Source organism: Laetiporus sulphureus (genome assembly GCF_001632365.1).
Source record: "Laetiporus sulphureus 93-53 unplaced genomic scaffold LAESUscaffold_1, whole genome shotgun sequence".
Taxonomy (NCBI): domain Eukaryota; kingdom Fungi; phylum Basidiomycota; class Agaricomycetes; order Polyporales; family Laetiporaceae; genus Laetiporus; species Laetiporus sulphureus.
Window position 1 is genome coordinate 945,228 of NW_024468510.1, and position 18,421 is coordinate 963,648.

The 18,421-nt window shown below is 51.4% G+C and overlaps 9 protein-coding genes across 9 annotated transcripts; 4 read left to right on the top strand and 5 right to left on the bottom strand.

Moving 5' to 3' along the window:
- Window positions 1–984: 984 nt before the first annotated feature.
- Window positions 985–2,625, top strand: LAESUDRAFT_719132 (GroES-like protein). The gene is made up of 6 exons (XM_040907570.1): window positions 985–1,345; window positions 1,401–1,615; window positions 1,679–1,804; window positions 1,855–1,912; window positions 1,981–2,267; window positions 2,325–2,625. The coding sequence occupies exons 1-6, from the start codon at window positions 1,200–1,202 to the stop codon at window positions 2,513–2,515; spliced, it is 1,023 nt and encodes a 340-aa protein (XP_040770336.1). The 5' UTR covers window positions 985–1,199; the 3' UTR covers window positions 2,516–2,625.
- A 1,531-nt stretch (window positions 2,626–4,156) lies between these two features.
- LAESUDRAFT_17959 (uncharacterized protein) lies at window positions 4,157–5,189 on the top strand. The gene is made up of 3 exons (XM_040901467.1): window positions 4,157–4,414; window positions 4,469–4,650; window positions 4,708–5,189. Exons 1-3 carry the CDS (start codon window positions 4,313–4,315, stop codon window positions 5,084–5,086), a joined length of 663 nt encoding a protein of 220 aa, XP_040770337.1. The 5' UTR covers window positions 4,157–4,312; the 3' UTR covers window positions 5,087–5,189.
- LAESUDRAFT_719134 (uncharacterized protein) lies at window positions 5,003–7,950 on the bottom strand. The gene is made up of 10 exons (XM_040907571.1): window positions 7,734–7,950; window positions 6,996–7,679; window positions 6,909–6,947; window positions 6,583–6,858; window positions 6,458–6,514; window positions 6,307–6,402; window positions 6,182–6,253; window positions 5,925–6,127; window positions 5,662–5,867; window positions 5,003–5,602 (listed from the first exon to the last, which is right to left on the bottom strand). Exons 1-10 carry the CDS (start codon window positions 7,861–7,863, stop codon window positions 5,293–5,295), a joined length of 2,073 nt encoding a protein of 690 aa, XP_040770338.1. The 5' UTR covers window positions 7,864–7,950; the 3' UTR covers window positions 5,003–5,292.
- A 258-nt stretch (window positions 7,951–8,208) lies between these two features.
- Window positions 8,209–9,345, bottom strand: LAESUDRAFT_17982 (uncharacterized protein). Its single transcript, XM_040901468.1, has 3 exons — window positions 9,094–9,345; window positions 8,670–9,038; window positions 8,209–8,595 (listed from the first exon to the last, which is right to left on the bottom strand). The coding sequence occupies exons 1-3, from the start codon at window positions 9,253–9,255 to the stop codon at window positions 8,515–8,517; spliced, it is 612 nt and encodes a 203-aa protein (XP_040770339.1). The 5' UTR covers window positions 9,256–9,345; the 3' UTR covers window positions 8,209–8,514.
- Window positions 9,346–9,581: 236 nt separating this feature from the next.
- LAESUDRAFT_668845 (uncharacterized protein) lies at window positions 9,582–12,710 on the bottom strand. Its single transcript, XM_040905386.1, has 9 exons — window positions 12,402–12,710; window positions 12,194–12,348; window positions 12,012–12,137; window positions 11,737–11,955; window positions 11,233–11,689; window positions 10,847–11,184; window positions 10,070–10,790; window positions 9,867–10,009; window positions 9,582–9,810 (listed from the first exon to the last, which is right to left on the bottom strand). The coding sequence occupies exons 1-9, from the start codon at window positions 12,690–12,692 to the stop codon at window positions 9,699–9,701; spliced, it is 2,562 nt and encodes an 853-aa protein (XP_040770340.1). The 5' UTR covers window positions 12,693–12,710; the 3' UTR covers window positions 9,582–9,698.
- A 189-nt stretch (window positions 12,711–12,899) lies between these two features.
- LAESUDRAFT_668849 (proteasome subunit alpha type-3) lies at window positions 12,900–14,061 on the top strand (the record flags this gene model as incomplete). Its single annotated transcript, XM_040905387.1, has 7 exons — window positions 12,900–12,968; window positions 13,025–13,059; window positions 13,114–13,237; window positions 13,296–13,397; window positions 13,452–13,595; window positions 13,655–13,767; window positions 13,822–14,061. The coding sequence occupies 7 exons, from the start codon at window positions 12,900–12,902 to the stop codon at window positions 13,976–13,978; spliced, it is 744 nt and encodes a 247-aa protein (XP_040770341.1). The 3' UTR covers window positions 13,979–14,061.
- Window positions 14,062–14,101: 40 nt separating this feature from the next.
- On the bottom strand, window positions 14,102–15,199 carry LAESUDRAFT_639116 (proteasome 26S subunit; the record flags this gene model as incomplete). Its single annotated transcript, XM_040903520.1, has 6 exons — window positions 14,102–14,236; window positions 14,290–14,401; window positions 14,459–14,731; window positions 14,797–14,914; window positions 14,970–15,039; window positions 15,095–15,199. The coding sequence occupies 6 exons, from the start codon at window positions 15,197–15,199 to the stop codon at window positions 14,102–14,104; spliced, it is 813 nt and encodes a 270-aa protein (XP_040770342.1).
- A 144-nt stretch (window positions 15,200–15,343) lies between these two features.
- LAESUDRAFT_668856 (20S proteasome subunit) lies at window positions 15,344–16,568 on the top strand. Its single transcript, XM_040905388.1, has 6 exons — window positions 15,344–15,485; window positions 15,541–15,618; window positions 15,667–15,788; window positions 15,844–16,028; window positions 16,082–16,171; window positions 16,226–16,568. The coding sequence occupies exons 1-6, from the start codon at window positions 15,435–15,437 to the stop codon at window positions 16,423–16,425; spliced, it is 726 nt and encodes a 241-aa protein (XP_040770343.1). The 5' UTR covers window positions 15,344–15,434; the 3' UTR covers window positions 16,426–16,568.
- Window positions 16,535–18,038, bottom strand: LAESUDRAFT_808363 (uncharacterized protein; the record flags this gene model as incomplete). Its single annotated transcript, XM_040914059.1, has 5 exons — window positions 16,535–17,340; window positions 17,398–17,568; window positions 17,620–17,679; window positions 17,739–17,922; window positions 17,979–18,038. 5 exons carry the CDS (start codon window positions 18,036–18,038, stop codon window positions 16,535–16,537), a joined length of 1,281 nt encoding a protein of 426 aa, XP_040770344.1.
- Window positions 18,039–18,421: the final 383 nt, after the last annotated feature.

The window sequence follows — 18,421 nt, forward strand, 5'->3', positions numbered from 1 at the left end:
GCCAATGTAGCATGTAAATGGCAAATAGTGCACATTAGCAGCCAAAGTGAAACATTTTCGACATGAAATGCCGTGGTTGCAAATATTTGTCGCATATGTAAGAATTCAGTCGACATTTACACACAATTTTCTATGTTGATAAATCGCACCATGTCTGCCGTGACAGCTACGCAGCTTCGATTGCGGCGCGTGGCCGCAGTTTCCCTGTGAAAAGTCCCAAGTTTCCTGCTGCTGTTGAGAGCGGTGTTCCCAGGAAGTCTAGCAGTCCCATCGTGACAGTCCTACTGCATGGAGCACTTCTAGTGTCAGTGACACATCAACTCGCAGGTGCCTAGCGGAGAATCAGAGATAACCACCTGAGTTCATCGCGATATTTGGCTTACACTCTGGTGCGTGGTGCCCAGCTTGCACTTACTAAGTAAAATGGTGCAGATATATGGTCCATACATGGCTGCATCGACATCAGATTATATCACCATCGGCCTTCGCACTTGAAACAAATTCGCCTCCTGTCGCAATGCGGTGCCTATACATTCTCCTTGAATCTTCTGGATTAGCACTGCGCAAAGCGAGCATTTCGTCGGCATCGACGTGAAGACGCTATATATAGTCCCTCGATCGATAGATTCGATACGCTCACGACGTAGGCAGGGACTTCTTCAATTCGAAAGTCACGCTCTGGACTGCTGACATTAGAGCAAGATGTTCTCGGACTGCAATGATCGGAACCTGTACACGCTCGACAGTTCCGCTCCCCACAGCGTGGAGCCTCAAGGAATCAATTAATCACCGATGCATCATCTGCCCCTGATGATACGTTGTTCTGCCGTGTGTCTACAGAATCGTGGCGCAGCCAATTTCTATGCATTGTGGTCATGCTGTTCTGTGTTGCAAGCAAACAACTTCAGTCGGTCTATTGAGAGGGATGTGCCGGCTCTAGAATAGGCGGTCATCTTGAACCCTCTCCGTCTGCAGACGTTTTAGCTTTCGGACATCTCATAACTCCTGACCGAGCCTGGCCGAACCCTCGGTGATCTATGTGAGAAGCCCGCCATCCATCATACCTAAGACCGCCGAATCGCGATGCGATAGAAATAGTCCCTTGTATACAAAGTCGGGGTATACAGTCGTGGTATAAAGTCGTAGATCAGGAAATCCTTGGTCGCAGTCATCCCAGACTAATCGTGCTATTTTGAAACATGTCGTCTGCGTCCCACCCAGCAACTTACAAAGCCTATGCCTTCTTGGAGAAGGGCGGTAACCTCGAGCCAATCGACGTCAAATGGAAGGACCCCCAGCCCGGCGAGATCGTTGTCAAAGTGCTTGCATGCGGTGTCTGTGCTAGGTATGTCCTGCACGCACGACGTCGACCTACACGATCTGAATTCGCCATGCCGCAGCGATGAGATAGCCAAGCACCAGTTCTTCCCTACCGTCACTTACCCCCGTATCCCAGGACACGAGGTCGTCGGTGATGTCGCAGCCGTCCACCCCACCGACAAAGTGTGGAAGGTCGGCCAGCGTGTGGGCTCAGGCTGGCACGGAGGCCATTGCAGCGTTTGCGAGAGATGCCGTGCTGGCGATTTCTCCATGTGCAGCAACCAGCTGGTCAACGGTGCGCTTGTGCCTGAGAGTGGGACGCGCGTCCTTGGTTTCTAATCAGCACATCTCCTTCCAGGTATCGGTCAGGATGGCGGATATGCTCAATATGTCACATTGAAGACCGAGTCTATCATCAGTGTCCCCGAGGATATGGATCCAAAAGAGGCAGCGCCAGTGCTTTGCGCTGGCTTGACAGCATTCAGTGCGTCAAATCCAAGATGGCCGGTGTCACTTACACATGGATCGTCGCAGATTCGATTCGCCACATGAACGCCACGCCGCCCGACTTGGTTGCGGTCCAAGGCATTGGGTATGTCTCATGCCATGCTTTCACAACAATCCACATTCCGACAGCGTGGCAACTTCTTTTTTTCGCAGCGGTGTTGGCCACCTTGCCCTGCAGGTTGCGAAAGCGATGGGCTTCCGCACCATTGCCCTGTCGTCCAACTCAGCGAAGAAGGACCTTGCAACCGAGCTCGGCGCCCAGTACTACTTCGATGGTTCCCAGGTCGACCAGGCGGAGGAGCTGCAGAAGCTCGGCGGGGCGAAACTGATCGTGTGTACGGCACCGAACCCCGAGATTATTCAGGCGCTCGTGGGCGGGCTCGCCGTGGACGGCGAGCTCCTGATCCTCGCTTTGACTGGAAACGCAACCATTCCTTTACGTGAGTGACAACGCTCTTTGACTTTGTACAAAGGCTCAGTCTACATGTCTGCCTCAGTTCCGTTTGTCGGCAAACGTCTCACCTTGCGCGCATGGAACACCGGCACGCCCAAGGATGGCGAGGATACATTGGAGTTCGTCAGGACGACAGGGATTAAATGCATGGTGCAGACGTTCCCCCTCGAGAAGGCGCAGGAAGCGTATGATCACCGCAGCTCGGCCAAATTCCGAGCTGTCCTCATTCCGTGAAGTTGTCTCGTGTAGTAGCCGCGAAGGTTAAACAGGCAAAACAATGTATTATTTGAGGCATTGTCATTCATACGCACGGACGTCATTGATCCGTCTAATATGCTCGCCGAGGCTGGTGAATGGCTGAGTAATTTGAGTCTGGGACGAGGTGTCGATAAGAGCTGAAATATTGGCGTCTCGCGTTTTGGACTTTCTTGCGTGATTGTCCTGAGGTGCATGAGCGAGATTAGCATTCCTGAGCAACGAACTTATCTCTGTGCTCTGTTACGCTAGCGACGCCACAAGAAGTTAGTTGAACAATGCTCCAGGTTGTCGTTGACCCCGGTTATCGGGCGATAACCGGGCGATAACCGGGGGTAAGGCACTTTGATCTTGACCTAGAGAAAGGGTCAAGCGTGATATGCGCGTGACCCCGTGGCGGCGCGTGAACATTCATATTAGTGTACAAGTTCAACCAAACGTCAGTTCATTGCGAGAATGATCACTTTAAGCCGTTATTGCTAATTATGGTAAATAATGGATCATGTGCAGGTCATGCTTGACCTCTTGACCCCATCTTACCCTGGTCATTGACGGGGGGGTCAATCAGTTGACCCCAGTCAAGTCTAAGGGGTCAAGCCTTGACCCCTACATCACTGCCAGATGGACTCTCCAGGAAGCTCAGCCTCCCTCAGTGAATATCAGAAGCAAGGACCAATTAAGTGCTGGTTCGTTCCGAAGACGTGTCCGAGGAGAATCCGGACAGACGAAGGGGCTTGCGTAATATCCGTCCGAAACGGAGAGCTATGAAGTTCCGGATCAACAATCATTGAGCGCTAGCAGCGACATGGAACCCAGCCTATGTAGAGAAAATTATCTTTCCACCGGGAAAATCTGTGGAAACCCTTTAAAAGCCACTGTATTGCAAGTAGTAAACTTAAAACTGATTATTTTTAATGAAATGAATATTACCACAGAGTGTTTTCGTGTATTTTTCCATAAGAACATACATAATTCTATACACTGCATCGAAATCTAAGGCTCATTAGAGAGGCGCCCGTTTATACTCCAATCTTTACTATTGAGCCTGCCAGGTGCACACTGCAACTTCCGCTGCGGCTCGCCCCACGGAGGTACGCCCTTTCTGACACGCGAAACCGTCATCGGAACAAATGCGTCGAGCGCTGAAGAAACTCGTGAGGCACTGAACGCTATCGATTCTGAAAAGCAGCTGAGATCAATTGGCCCCACAGGTCGCATACTAATCGACGAAGGGCACAACCATCATATCTGCCCCTCATGGTGTCGTTGATCGTGCACAGCATATACTGTCAGTCCCAGTATTTTGTCTCGAGTTTCCAGCATTGTGCGGCGGTAGGAGGCCTTGAGTTGCTCAACGATCATCGCCTATGTACATTTCCATATCTTTTACGCTCAGTATCGATGTTGCAACGTCGTCAACTTTCCATGCAATTGTCGAATATTCTCCCGTGTCAAGATTAAGATTGCTGAACGGTTTTAAGACTGCTCTCTTCTCAACTTCACCTTCCTTCGGCCACGGATCATGCGTAATTTTCCTTCATCCGGACTTGCCAAATCAAGTCTGGCCGACTTTGTTAGGGGGGCGCCATTACTCGGGATACCAGCCCTGTTAATGCACGCTTTCGCATCGCCGAGGCTCTGGGTACGGATTCCTCACAGGATCAGCGGCGTCTGGCAGCTTGGGCCAGATATCATTAGGGGCCCGCTGCAATCCGTTCGCCCTGCGCATGCCCCTTAGCCATCATCACCACACCGCAATCCTCACATCTTCCAACGATGTTGTCCGCGTCCTCGGCTCCTCTTGTAAAGAGAACTATTGAGACAACCCATAAACGACATCAGAAGTTCTACTTCAAGGACGGAAATGTCATCTTCCTGGTAGGCTCAGAAATTCTTGTATAACGGGCGAAGACATCTGAATACCATTGTCAGGTCGAAGACACGTTTTACAACGTTCATCGATATTTCCTTGAGCGTGACTCCAAGCTATTCCAGGACCTGTTCTCGCTGCCGCAAAAGCAATCGGCAGAGGGCTTGTCCGATGATAACCCCATCCGTCTAGTATGCACGAAGAGCATCGACATGGAGCGTTTCCTGTCAGTGCTGTACCCAAGGTTACATCAAGTGCACCTTCTGTCTTTCGCCTTCTCTGACATATCTCATTCATCTAGACGTATTGGGAAATACGACCTTGAGACGACGGAAGAATGGGTATCCGTACTGGAGTTCGCTTACAAGTGGCAGTTTGATGCAGTCTGCCAGCTGGTGAGGGAGCGTCTCCCAGAGGTCGCCACACTCGTCGAACAGATTGTCCTTGCTCGGCAGTACAACCTCCCTGACCTCTTATTAAATGCCCGTGTCAAGATTTGCGAGCGCGAAGAAGCACTGTCCCTCCATGAGGGAAGGCAGCTGGGCATCGACGAGTGTATTGTTATCAATCAAGTCCGTCAGGAGGCCCGCAGCAACCACTACGCGACAAGTGCCATGAAGTTCGACGAGTGGGATAGGAGGATGTTGCAGAAGATGTTCCAGACACCAGACGAACGATAGCGGGCAGCATACAGGATAATACAATCGCTCTTCGGGATATGTACAAGGCTATATTGATTGGGACATTTGTTAGGTCTGGTTACATCGCATTGCAGGTTCACATGTACAATCGAAGCTTAAGCAGCAGAAATGAGCAATGATGTTCATCAACGGCAATCGTACATGACAAACCAAGTAGCTAACACCCTCGTTCATCTACGCATCTTTCATCGGCTAGCTCCCAGCCCGAAGCTCTTGCCCTTGAAACCGCCGCCTAGGCTAGTCTCTCCCGCCATGCGCACGCGCTTCTCCACATCCTTGATCTTGCTATCGACCTCTTGCACCGCGCCGTCGATCCACAGCAGACTCTCCAGATGGCCGTTCAAGATTTGCGCAATCTGCGTCATGGCGTCCTCTCCATGGTCTTGCTCTGACTTCTCAGACGAGAGAGCGAGCGCGTTCACGGTATCGATCATCTGTGTGAGGGAGCCAGAAAGGTCATCAAGGTGGCCGTGCAGTTCTGTTGCCAGTGTGTAGCTGAAGAGCACGATGCATCAGACCATGTCAAGGCCAACACAACCATCATGAATACATACTTCTTGTCCCGTTCAGTATCGGCGGGGCCTGTGTCGAGAGCACGCAGGTTTCCACCTTGACCTCCCAAGATTTCCTCGGTCGATTTCTCGTACGCTTCTAAGGTGGCCGTGAGCTCCTTCTGCTGTTGCTCGATATGATCCAATGATTGGTCAATATCATTCTGCTCCTGCTCCGCAGCAAGAACGTGCGCATACAACGCCGCCAACTATCTCGATACATGTCATGTCAGAGAGATCTCACGAGATCACAGTCGATCACGTACATTGTTGCCGTTCTCGATGAGCGTGCGGTCCCACACCGCAACCTCGCTGGCGAGCTTGTCGAACTCACGCACTTGAGTCTCAAGCTCCGTTGACCATTTGTTCACGATCTCCTCCAGCGTCTTCCCACGAAGCACGGATGGCGGCGGCACTGCAATCGACGGCGCGCTCGCGCTAGGTGAAATGCCAGAGGCAGAAGGTGCAACTGGAGCATAAAAATGAGAATACGCTAGTGGATAAGATGACCACGATGATATACCTGCGTTGGTAGCATCCTTAGACTTGTCTCCCTCTTTCGTTGCTATACTCGCCGGCGTCGCGAATAACGTAGCTAACAGACTCAAATGAGAATCTCAATTGTGAGACTTGATATGAAGAACTGACAGGTCCCGTCTTTCTTCTCCGGTGGCGCGGTTCCTGTATCTTTCTCCTTACCCTTATCCTTGGTGCTACCGAAAATGAATGTACTAGTGCTTGTGGCTGCAAGCATCGTTCGTCAGCCTGTGCAGAGCGGAGTCCAACAATCCGTACGCACACGCAGCGGTAGCATCTTTCTGTTCACCTGGCTTCTTGGCGAAGAAATTAAAGCTGGCTACACAAAGTCAGAAGATCAGGTTGTCGCATAAAAAGACAGAACCTGAGTCGTGTAGCTGTGCTCACAAGTACCGGTCGCCCCGCTCGTCGACGCAGTTAATGTGTCCTTGCTAGCATCCATGGAAGTAGTACTTGGTGTACCGAAACCAAACAGGGGCGCCGATGCTGCGGCAGGCGTACTGCCACTCGGTGCAGATGGAGTGCTAGGCTTGTTGCCGAAAAGGCCTCCTGAAAACGAAGCAGAAGCACCCGCAGCAGGAGCTGCAGGTACAGAACTCGCAGCGGCTTCTCCGGGCTTGGCGACACTGCCAAACAGTCCGCCTGCAGGCGCTGTAGCTGGTGCTAGGGCTTTCATGAGGTCTGAGCGCAGAACAGCAGAAAACGCCACGTACCTGTCGCCGACGTGCCGATCGTACTTGGTTGTGCAAAGACTGAACGATCATCAGATACAGCAATGTGAGAGCTCTTGAATAACGTACAATTGGGAGGTGCGGGTTGGGATGCCGAAGACGCCCCTTGTTCAGGAAGTTTTGCTGCTCCAAAGGGAGAGCCACCAGCCGGAGTGCTGAGTGTCGCAGCACCCGGAGTAGATGTGCCAGGCACGGCCGTCGATGTACCAAAGAGATTCCCTCCTGCCGGTGCCGTCAAACCACTGCCAGCACCGAGCGAGTTTACAACCGGCTTATTTGCATTGCCGAACAAAGTCGTTCCAGTAGACGGCGTCGTTGATGCACCTGCGTTGCCAAACACGCCATTTCCGCTGGCTGCTGGTGCATTGCTTCCAGTGGATGATCCCGCGCTACCTAGATTTCCGAAAATGCTTGCAGCGGCGGGAGTGGTGGTAGCTGGCCCTGTATTGCCCAAATTCCCAAAGGTGCTACCTCCGGGGGCGGGTGTGCTCGTAGCGTTCGACGAGCCAAACATGCCCCCAGTCGTCCCAGTGCTCCCCGGTGTCTGATTACTTGTAGCCGATGAACCGAACAAGCTCGTGCCCGGAGTCGTCGCGTTTGTTGTAAAACCACCGAACGCATTAGGTGTGGGGGTACTGGAAGTGTTCGATGCACCACCTGGAGAAGGCGTGGCCGTGCTAGTTCCTGCGCTGGCTCCGCTGAAGGGCTGAGTACCCATCGTTCTTCCAAAAGAAAGTGGAGCGGCGGTGCTCGCTGCCATCGCGGCTGCTTTCAGTACAGAAACGGGAATTCAGAAACGGGACCGACCTCCAAAACTTATGCCGCTACCGAAAACATTGCTCGTCCCGCTAGCAGGTGCCTCGGCAGGATTGCTTGCGTTACCTGATGGTTGATTTGCATTGTTGTTGTTCTGGGCGGGATTCTGAAATAAGCTCATATTGCCTCTTTCCTCCCAAAGAGTTCTGCTCAGGAAGGTTGGATTCTGCAAGTGCAGTATCAAAGGAGGAGGCTAAGCGTGGCAAATGAAGGCTGGATTGAAACGCAATCGCATGCGATTTGATTTGAACACAATGGCACGCGGGCACGTGAGATACGCGTCTCTATTAGGCCTCGCGTGGCCGGTGCCACTGCCGCAGCGTACTTACTACTACGGTAGTGACAATACAATAATTGTGAAGTTTCAACGCTGCGCTTGGAGCGTCGACGGCTGAGATGTTGGTACAAAGTCGTACTCAGAAGGAGCTTATTGTATATCCAAACCACAATCATCGTGAACACACGGTGAGCACTTCGAGAACCGTTAACGTGTTTCGGCAGGAAACCTGGTCCGGTATCCACACAGTATGCAGCACTCCCTTTTATCCATCTCTCAGAAGTAATCGCTATCGTTATTGTCCATGAATTGATCCATTCGAGCAGCAATATTCCGTGCTATACACGGTCGTAGTTCCGATATATCTGAGTCACATATAAAGAAACGGAAGGGGGCAAGAGGAGTTATATGCACCTACGATAAGGAAGTAGAACACAAGCAATATAGTATACGTGATACAGCTGGACATAGGTAAGTTGCGATACTCTGCAATCATCAATTCACAATACCCTCGTTCAGCCTAGTAATCAACAACTCCTTCCACGGCTGCCCTGGATGCAACTGGTCCAATACATCCTGTGAAAAGCCCACCGGCGCGATGTTCAATATGCTCTCGTCCGCACACGACAGCATAAAAACATAGCACCCACTGCTCCATGCTTCACATTGACCTCGGAGGCGTACTTCAACTGTGACCGCATCTCTTCATGTTTCTCTTTGGGAAGGCTTTCGAAAGGCATGACATCGGCATCGATGACATAGAACTGCGTCTCTATGCGGGTTGCTCCCGGTCGTGGCCGAAGATATATGATTAAGACATCGCGATCAGCACGAGTGCGATCAACACAGAGGTCCAATGCGCGAAGACCCGCTTCCGAGATAGTTGGCCGGTGTTTCTGGGTAAAGTCACGGAGGACTTTCAGGCGCTCAGTCCGCCCGTCTCCCAACGTCTGCGCCCGGCGATTAAGCTTGCATCTAGCTTTATGAACTGGCCACGCTTGCTTTTGGCATTCTTTGCTCTAACAGCATGACATCTACACAGTTCATAAGCCTGAAGGAAAGATGATCACTCACGCAGTACAGATCAACTCTGCAAGCACTACATCGAGACATGATAGCTCCATCTGCACGCGATTTAAGACAATTTTGACATTGTGTGGACTCCTTCCGAAGAGGTTCTTTGGGATCAGACTCTGGATGTCGAAAGTCGGCGGGCGGAGCTGGTGACTTTGACATTGTTATATTCTTCAGGAATTTTTGGTCCTGCCCAACCTATTGGCACGTCTAGTTCGCTTGGAAAGTTTCCCATAGGAGAGCGTCACAACAGTGTTTGTAAGATAGCAGCGATCTGTACGACGGGGCTTGAAGATCGTTCCGGTGTGGAAATTGACGCGGTCACGTGAACGATGGTGAGGCGTTACGCGAGGTCACGCGCCTCGGACCGCCCGAGCAGTTCGTGAAGCCGCCCAAGTGATCCGCGCAACAGGGTGAATTCATACTGGTGCATATACACCGCACCTTTTTCTCTTTACTTGGGGAAATGCAGACCATGATTGGCAAGGACTCCGATGAAAAAGTTCCTTTCTGAGAAAACCCCACAGCTTGTTCTGGAAAGCGCTAGTGTACAACACGAAGATCGGACTTAAGTACAGAGGTAGCACGACGAAGAATTACATCATTCACGACTCTTGAATGGCGGGGCCCTGCAATTGAGGTGGTCGCCCTAAGGTCACATCCAACTTCGCTGCCAATTTCATGATCTCGTTCTCTATGCTATCGATCTTGGCGCGCCTAGAGGCATAGAGATACGTCAAGTGTATATAATGAACGAAAAGCGAAGAACATACTCTGTATTGGTTCGCTTGCCAAGTTCGAACGCTTGAGAGACACCTAGCGTCTCGCCACTGTCAAGGAGCCTATTCTTGCGCAGCCTCTCCTTCTCTTTCATCTCCTTCAACTGTGGTAGAAGCCTATCGACTTCTCTTTGGAGCTGATATGAGGCATAGGGTGTCAATAGTACATTCTGAAGCGGTAAGCATACGATACTGACCAACCGTATTCTGTATGCCAGAGAATTCTCATCATACTTGCTTACGCCGGCCACTTCGGCTTTCATGCTCCTCAGTTCCTCAAACCACTTTGTTTCGCTCTCACTCAACTCCGGCGATGCCTGCTTCATCAACAACTGGAACGTCCGATCCATTCGTGCCATCAACGAATTTTGCGCCTCTTTCAATTTGTCTATCTTCTCCTTCGTCGCTGTGACTCTTGGCCCCTTCAGTGACTCAACGAGATCGAACATCTCCTTGCACTTCTCCCGCTGCTGGTCGAACTCCTGTTTCTGCAGCTCCTGGCGAACAACCGCGTCATGATAAGCCACATTAATCTCGCTCAGCTGACGGGTAATGCGCTCCACGACCGTGCCTAGATAGCGCAATGTGTCTGGAGTGACCATGAACTCGCCCCTTGGACTTAGCGAGGGGGGAAGAGATACGCGGGGACTTGATGACTTGGACACGTTTGAAGGTGGAGTATACGGCTCCAGACCTAGCAAGGAGATGTATGCGGGTGGACCAGCAGCCGGAAGCGATAGTGCAAATGGGCCTTCCTCCTTTGAAACCGATGGCGATTCCGCCATGAGAGAGAAAGGCATGTCCGAACGCAGGTTCAAAGGAGATATCTCGATACGCATGGTGGACGTCAAGATGAAGATGCTGTATGTCGGATAAACATCGTCCGGTATCGAAACCCCTATGACAGGATTTGAGCTCCTGCAACGATGCAATGCGTAAGTCCCAGACCAACATGACAACGTAAAGCAGCTCACTTTCGCTCAATAGAGAATGTCAATAGGATCGGTTGCACATCCGTGCCTGCGCTATCCTGCACGGAGTACTGCAGATCGTTCTCGTTATCCACGTTTCGAAGAGCATGGGCAAGACTGCGGAGTACGGGCCCTAACTGTAGAGCATGGACACCGAAGGCATGATATACGTAGATCATATCATCATGGATGGGATCAGATAGGAATACAGGGTGGTTTGCTTGGATCAGGTCGAGTAGAGCGGATTCCGATGTTGATGTGGCGACCTTGGACAGCATATCAACAATGCCGAGGTCAATAGTCTCGTAGACTGCCAACATCGGAAGATCGCTATCTGGATGCTGGCAAGACGTGAGCAAAATTCTTAGGCGATTACATCCACAGCGAACCTTCTTATGTTCCCATCGTGCCTCGACTTTCTCCACGTCGAGGTAGACGTCTACTCTGCCATCTTGGAAAGCTGCAACAATCACGCCTAGTCGCTCCGTTTCACCCTCAAACTCCTCTTCGATGTCACTACCGAAGGCCATGTATGCAATGTCGGTTGCGTCTCCTCCGTCACTGCCCTCCAGACTGCGAGGCGATGGTTGGAGCAGGAACGGGCCCTGCCGCACAGGAATATTCTTGACAACAGTCGGCGGGTACATGCGGATTGTCCGAGGTGCAGCCGGATAGACAGTCCCAGGAGGGAGCTGCTTGACCAATGCTGACACATACTTGTGTTGGTGTTCGTAGAGGTCAGACAAACTGTCTGCGTGAGAGCCCTCATCCTGTGACCTTGAGAGATATTGTTGCTTGGAAGATACGAAACATTCAAGAGAGTGTACATATGAAGATGGTATCTCTCTAGAACTTGGTTAGCTATGATCCATACTGAGAAGCGCCGGACTTACGCATGTCGAGGCATGTAGGGGCATATAGCGTAGATGTCACCGCTTTTCATGATTGCATATACGGTCAAGGGGCCCCAGTCGGCTCTCCCTTTTCCTAATGTGAAAGAAGCGACTTCTCTCTCGCTCTCATCGACAGCAATGTAACTATTCTTCTTCTTCTCCGGGACAAAAGAGAGTACTTGCTGAGGTTCCTCTGTATCTCTTGAAATGTCGTATTCACTAATCACATTTGATCAACCCATGAAACCAATCAAACTTCATGTCAGCAGACATACCGTAGCTTTCCGTCGGTGGTCATGACCATTAGGGTTGTGCCACCTTCTCCCCAAGGATGCCATTCAATCTTAGCAATCGGAGGAGAGGTATCCGCCGCATGATAGAACTGTCCCACTTGCACGCATCTGCCCATAATATGTCAACTAAGGTGGATGCATGATGCATGGACTGGCGGACGTACTTGCAATCGATCGTGGAGGGCACGAGCTTTGTGAATCCGGCTCGAGGAAGTACTACGACAGCCACCTGGAATGCTCCCGCCACCACGAGAAGTTTGCCATGGGGACTCAGAGCAATCTCATGGATGTCAAATTCCAAGTTTGGTGTGTGCAGGATCTACAGACACTCCGTTAAGCTAACATTATGACGTCGCGCGAGACCAGGCACACTTTATAGGAATTGCGTGCAGAGCCACCGAACCTGGACTCAGAAAGCGTAGTCATTCGAATTTCATGGCCGACAGCAACTATGAGTTCTGAGTCTTTGATGATCATGACCTGGCGTCTGCCAGATGGTGCTGGTCCATCTCGCTGAGGATCTATTTTGGTGAAGTCACAGAGAGACCCAAGCGATAGCTCAAGTGAGGCTCCGGCTTTTACGGAAGAATCAGCAGCGCTCGGTGAATGAGAGAAGATAGGGTGGTCTTTCAGCAGTGCACTCCAGTCGGCATCGTTGTCCATGTTGCTCAAGTGGAAGCGGCACGAGGTTGAACGCGGCCCTGAACCTGGCGCGATCATTGGCCTTGACGCGTTGCCCGTATTTGCTAAATATTCCCACGCTCACGCGTCGCGCGCATCTCAAGCTTGCGCGTCCTACACCAGCAGCTGCTACTGTACCAGCACTACCGTCGCACACCCCGACATTTTCTCCTCACTGGACCATTCGCGATGACCTCTATTGGAACGGGTTACGATCTCTCAGCTAGTACCTACTCCCCCGATGGCCGCATCTTTCAAGTGAGCCTCATTCGACGCACGTCATGGCGTGAAGCTTACATGTTGCGTCTCTGTAGGTCGAGTATGCAAACAAGGCTGTAGAGAACTCGGGGTACGTGACCTTTAGAAAAGAGATGTAAATGCGCTGATCTGCATCCTCCGCAAGTACCGCCATCGGGTTGAGAGTGAAGGATGGCGTAGTATTGGCCGTGGAGAAACTCGTTCACTCGAAACTGCTCGTACCAGAGACGAACCGGCGGATACAGACGATTGATAGACACATAGGTCTGGTATGTGGACAAACATGCAAGCGTGTTTCTCACGGATTCTGATTGTGTGATTGCACAGGCTTCATCTGGTCTGCTCGCTGATGGCCGACACTTAGCGAACCGTGCAAGAGATGAGGCCGCGAACTACATTGATACGTGGCGAGCACCGGCACCGTTGAAAGTTCGTTGTATCCTATGATGCATACGTCATGCTGAATGCCGCTCTCGAGGACAGGAATTAGTAGATAGAGTTGGAGGATATATTCAAGCATACACACTCTACTCATCCGTTCGACCGTTTGGATGCAGTACCATCCTCGGTGGGTTTGACAAGACAGGTCCTGCGCTATATGTGATCGAGCCTAGTGGTATTTCATATGTAGGTCCTCGTATAGAACTGTTCCACAGCCTATCTTAAATCCACCGAACGCCCTATAGGGATACCATGGTGCGGCAATTGGCAAGGGACGTCAGCTCGCCAAGACAGAGCTGGAGAAGCTGAAGCTCGCAGAACTCTCGGCCCGGGAGGCAGTTTTCGAAGCTGCTAGGATGTACGTCTGTCGCCTTCGCTATAACATGCTCTCTCTCAACACATTCACTTCTAGCATTTACCTTGTTCATGAAGATGCGAAGGAGAAGGAATTCGAGCTCGAGATGTCTTGGATAGGTGACGAGACTAACGGTATACATCGACCAGTACCCAAAGACCTCTTTGTTGAGGCCGAACAGAAAGCAAAGGAGTCACTGGAGAATTTCGAGTAGAAGACTTGTATTTCGTGATGTGTTGCTATCGGACTTGCTTTGCCTGGAGCTTTCAAACTGAGAATCGCGACTTATCGGAGCATAATCGAGCAACAAAAAACGCAAACGTCCATAGCTATACGATCATACAATCTGCTCTAGCTCACGTGCAAGTGATAGGTTTGCTGCAATGAGCTTCTCTTTAGGAATTTCGATCTTCTCCTCGCTCTTCTTCGCGAATGTTATCGTTCCGGCTTGTACGTTGACTTGCCATCCCCGCTGATGAACAGATGTTGAGCCAAATTGATTATACAGAAAAACCATGTCCTTACTTGTTGAGCGAAGCTCAAGAGTTCAGACTGGGTGTTGAAGAATAGCAGCGTGCCGGCGTCCTTTATTGGCAGGCTCTCATAGGCGGCCTCTTCGCAGCTGGCGATCTCGTTCCTGCAGTGGTCACTGTCAACATCCTCGTTAGATGCCACGGACACAATTGTCACGTACCTGATGGTACCCATGAGACTATCCACGAAAAACTTATATTCTTCTGCTGGCGCCTCTTCGCGCGCATTCCAAACCTTGCTGTAGCTACCTTCCATAAGCCATCGTTCTAGATTAACTGGATGCTGGATATATGGGTTCGCGGTCAGGGAATCGGCAGCGAGTGGGAGTGATTCGAGGGTTGTATGGAAGTCGGCGATGCGGTTCTGTGTGAGTAGGCGGATGAGGTACAGGCCACGAATGGGATATTCACGGGGTGATGGCGGGAGGACCGAACTGTTTGAGAGAGAACGCAAATCAGCGCATTGGGTGCGGAGTGTGAACATGGGCAGTACGTATACAAGGAGAGCACATGCCTGTAGTCGTTATAGAATGTCTGAAGTTGCGAGAAGTAACGGTCAAAGGAGGGTATATCTCTTGATCGTATACTCCAGAATGCTCCAATTTCCAGAATATCACCTACGAATGAACATTAGCATATACTCGAGGCATATGCAACAGTGCAACAACTCACGGGCCATGACCAGATCCTCTAGGCTAGCATCCCCCAATGGTACTAGCAGGCCATTCTCAACAAGGCCAACCTATATCCTTTCTCCGTCAAATCCATGTGCATCGAAAGCTAGGAGGAGTTGCAACCTTCAACTGAGCTAGTAGCACACCACATTTCTTCAGGTCGGATGGACGCGCGTTGAACGTTTGCTGCAGCTGGCTGTACAATGAAACGAGTTGTGATGGTGCCATTCTGAATTATTCTTTCGTCTAGATAGCGTCGGAACGGAAGTCGCGGCGAGAAAGGCGGGCTTGAGAGGAAGGATCCAGACAGTGGAAGAGATGAAGTGCTACAACGAGGCGCGACGCGCGTCGACGCGTCACCTCGATCCTTCAGCCACCTGGAGCTCTTGGACCTTCACTCACCGAAGCAAATCCACTCAGTAACTCAACTCTCCACCCAACAACTGTCGTCTGCTTGTCCACCATGGAGACTATCGACATCGCGCATCTGAAGTCTGGGGAGATCAACCTTGGTGTAAGTCCACTGTCAAACGCTGCAAAAATTCAAACTGATGTACATCTGAGTACAGACCTCGATCATGGCCGTCCAATTCAAGGACGGCGTGGTAGTCGGTGCAGACAGTAGAACAACCAGCGGAAGCTACATTGTACGTGACAAATTGGGTTCTTACGAACAGGAGACTCATACTTCGCAGGCCAACCGCGTTACAGACAAGCTAACGCACATCCATGATCGCATCTACTGTTGTCGCTCCGGCTCAGCTGCAGACACTCAAGCTGTCGCCGATATCGTACATTACTACCTCCAGCTCTACACGTGAGTTGCTCGATCAAGGCGCGGTGTACACCCACTAAATGGGATGCGACTATAGGCAGATGCACGGTGGCCCGCCGCCCGTGCACACTGCGGCAAGCGTCTTCCAGAAGCTATGCTACGAGAACAAGGACGCATTAAGTGCTGGTATCATTGTTGCGGGATGGGACAAGGACGTGGGCCCGAGCGTATACAATATTCCTCTGGGTGGAGGGTTGTTCCGCCAACCTTGGGCGATTGGAGGTTCGTTCTGTCATTTTGATGCTTAGTAACTCCAGGATGAATGAGATATCTAGGGTCTGGGTCAACATATGTATATGGATATTGCGACGCGACATACCAGGAAGGTTGGGGCAAGGAGGAGACGATTGAATTTGTCAAGAACAGTCAGTGTTCATCCTTGTGCTCCTGATACCGAACTAACTCCTCGTCGTTCACAGCACTTTCTCTGGCGATGTCAAGAGATGGCTCTTCAGGAGGCGTGATTCGTATGTGTGTGATCACAGAGGAGAGCGTCGAGCGGCTCTTCGTACCAGGGAACGAGCTTCCGAAGTTCTGGGAAGGTAAAGAGGTGCTAGGCTTGCCTGACGTCAAGGAAGGGCCCAAGGAGGCCGTCGAACCCATGGCTGTTGAGGTATAGATATGATTTTGCGACTACGTATTACGATATTACACCGTGGAATCGCTGTCGTTGCGGGTTGCAATACGAGGTGCAGTGCAGTATATAAACGAGCCAGATGTTACACTCTTCAGGACGATGCCCAACCGCCAACTGCATCTCCCTCCCATCCTGCGCCTTCCCATATCCGAATCCTCCAGAGTGCGATCGCGAGAGGGACCGTGTCTGCTCTCATTATCGTCTTCTCGTCAGAGCAAAGCAAGAATGCGTGGCTGCCCTTGTCGTCTCCATGAGGCCACGGTGTCTTTCTCTTTCGTTCATCTGGCGGGATCCTCGGGGTGCCCGTATGTGGAATGCTCACCCGAGCCGCACGCGCCTTCTGCGCATTCTCTTGAAACCTGTGCTGCCATTCGATTTTTAACAAGTCGCATAGCGCAGAGTGCAAAGCGGCGCGTTGGTTCCGCGAAGGGAAAAGAGAAAGACCATTGTAGAGGGGCACCTTGGATTGCGGGATAAGGGAGGAGAGACTGTCATCATCTTCAAATGTCTCAGGCCCAGTGCGGAGGAACTCAGACAATGGCGGAAGAGGTCGACTATACTGCGGCGGCGAATCTGCGACGGTTGGTGGATCCAGCGGCGCTGAGGACATTGATGGTTCCGGCCTTTTCTTGGTTAGTTGATCCCTGTTCAATGGAGGAACCACTAGCACGGCCACAGCGTTCTCATACGGTATGATACCGGTCGACCTCACTTGTTTGTATTCTGCGCGAGTAAGCCGCCGAATTAGTGGAAATTCTGTTGCCCCTTCGCGTCTGAAACGTAGACGTTCTGCAAGCACATGTATCTCTTGCAGCACGCGCAGCCTTAAAAGATGCGAGATCTGTCGTGGAAACTCGGAGTGCATGGTCACGTTGTTACTGAGACGTTTGTACCCTCCTGGGAGTAGGAGTGCCTAAGTGTCAATGCAGGACAATAACAAAATTCGCGACGAACCTTTCTTAGATAGCTGCTCAAGGGCAGCATTTCTCAACACGATGTAGTATCCTGCGCCAGCCCTACGAGGCTTGAAATCAGGATGCTCAAGTCCATCAGGAACTATAAGCTGAGCAGGCTTGCCAAAACTAAGATTGGGCAGACGCATCGGATAGAAGCGTAAAAGAAACGCTGATGACCTACCATTAGCAAGATCGAAGACATTCGTTGGGATTGACGTACCGCTGGGTAGCATGCGTTTGGTAAGAAAGCATTGCCTCAGCGGAGTCGACAGCATACGCACTTCGGACAAGAGACCGTAAGATAACGTAAAAAGGTACAGATGCATAAGTAGTGCGCACAGTAAGGGCTCGCATAGAAGGCACGTTCCTTCGCAGACATCGCACGGACAGGCTCGCTTTCATCGTCACTTCTTTGCTGCTTTGCCAGCAGCTTCTTCGAGAGTCTAAGACGAGGAGCGGCCGACTTCGTCCTCTGGTATTTCGAGAGAGCGAGGATCGGGTCAAGCGAGTCGACCACAATCGACTGCCTGCGACCCTCATGAGACAGCGGAGGACATTCTGGAGGGGATTCTAACGGACTAGCTTTCCGTCTTGGTCGCCTTTCGGGAAGTGCGGGCCTTGCATGCGGGATACGAGCATGCTTGAGTCGTACAAGGAGTCGTGGCAGAAGACGAGGCATGTGTGCCTAGCGAGGGTATGTTTGGTGTCGCTCACGCGTCGCGCAGAACGTCTTGCTCCTCTCACTGCTGAGCATGGCTGCCTCCCTCTCTCCCTCTCATCTGTCCCCTGCATTTATGAACGATGTGGATGCTTCCATAGTCCTACAGTCCAAGACATTACGGGGGTGCTCGTGTATAACGCAGTCGCCCAATAGTAGGTCCTGCATATCGCATCACTGATGGTGAACTCGAACACGCACAACGTAACCATATGCATCTCGGCGTGCATTATCTAGACACCGCCTCTGCCTCGTAGTGAACCCGGCTATCTTTGGCTTTGTGGGTCAGCCGGCATGCGAGCAG

What these genes read in the sequence shown, in the direction of transcription:
- LAESUDRAFT_719132 (XM_040907570.1), top strand. Translation starts at nt 1,200, where the DNA reads ATGTCGTCTGCGTCCCACCCAGCAACTTACAAAGCCTATGCCTTCTTG. An exon ending in CAGCAACCAGCTGGTCAACG is followed by an intron (nt 1,616 to 1,678) that starts GTGCGCTTGTGC and finishes ATCTCCTTCCAG; the next exon opens with GTATCGGTCAGGATGGCGGA. An exon ending in GTTGCGGTCCAAGGCATTGG is followed by an intron (nt 1,913 to 1,980) that starts GTATGTCTCATG and finishes TTTTTTTCGCAG; the next exon opens with CGGTGTTGGCCACCTTGCCC.
- LAESUDRAFT_17959 (XM_040901467.1), top strand. Translation starts at nt 4,313, where the DNA reads ATGTTGTCCGCGTCCTCGGCTCCTCTTGTAAAGAGAACTATTGAGACA. An exon ending in ACGGAAATGTCATCTTCCTG is followed by an intron (nt 4,415 to 4,468) that starts GTAGGCTCAGAA and finishes TACCATTGTCAG; the next exon opens with GTCGAAGACACGTTTTACAA. An exon ending in CTGTCAGTGCTGTACCCAAG is followed by an intron (nt 4,651 to 4,707) that starts GTTACATCAAGT and finishes TCATTCATCTAG; the next exon opens with ACGTATTGGGAAATACGACC.
- LAESUDRAFT_719134 (XM_040907571.1), bottom strand. Translation starts at nt 7,863, where the DNA reads ATGAGCTTATTTCAGAATCCCGCCCAGAACAACAACAATGCAAATCAA. An exon ending in GAGCGGGGCGACCGGTACTT is followed by an intron (nt 6,515 to 6,582) that starts GTGAGCACAGCT and finishes GACTTTGTGTAG; the next exon opens with CCAGCTTTAATTTCTTCGCC. An exon ending in GGAGAAGAAAGACGGGACCT is followed by an intron (nt 6,254 to 6,306) that starts GTCAGTTCTTCA and finishes TGAGTCTGTTAG; the next exon opens with CTACGTTATTCGCGACGCCG.
- LAESUDRAFT_17982 (XM_040901468.1), bottom strand. Translation starts at nt 9,255, where the DNA reads ATGTCAAAGTCACCAGCTCCGCCCGCCGACTTTCGACATCCAGAGTCT. An exon ending in GCAGAGTTGATCTGTACTGC is followed by an intron (nt 9,039 to 9,093) that starts GTGAGTGATCAT and finishes TCATGCTGTTAG; the next exon opens with AGCAAAGAATGCCAAAAGCA. An exon ending in TCAATGTGAAGCATGGAGCA is followed by an intron (nt 8,596 to 8,669) that starts GTGGGTGCTATG and finishes GGCTTTTCACAG; the next exon opens with GATGTATTGGACCAGTTGCA.
- LAESUDRAFT_668845 (XM_040905386.1), bottom strand. Translation starts at nt 12,692, where the DNA reads ATGGACAACGATGCCGACTGGAGTGCACTGCTGAAAGACCACCCTATC. An exon ending in CCCTCCACGATCGATTGCAA is followed by an intron (nt 12,138 to 12,193) that starts GTACGTCCGCCA and finishes TATTATGGGCAG; the next exon opens with ATGCGTGCAAGTGGGACAGT. An exon ending in CCCTACATGCCTCGACATGC is followed by an intron (nt 11,690 to 11,736) that starts GTAAGTCCGGCG and finishes ACCAAGTTCTAG; the next exon opens with AGAGATACCATCTTCATATG.
- LAESUDRAFT_668856 (XM_040905388.1), top strand. Translation starts at nt 15,435, where the DNA reads ATGGAGACTATCGACATCGCGCATCTGAAGTCTGGGGAGATCAACCTT. An exon ending in CTGGGGAGATCAACCTTGGT is followed by an intron (nt 15,486 to 15,540) that starts GTAAGTCCACTG and finishes ATCTGAGTACAG; the next exon opens with ACCTCGATCATGGCCGTCCA. An exon ending in GATTGAATTTGTCAAGAACA is followed by an intron (nt 16,172 to 16,225) that starts GTCAGTGTTCAT and finishes CGTCGTTCACAG; the next exon opens with CACTTTCTCTGGCGATGTCA.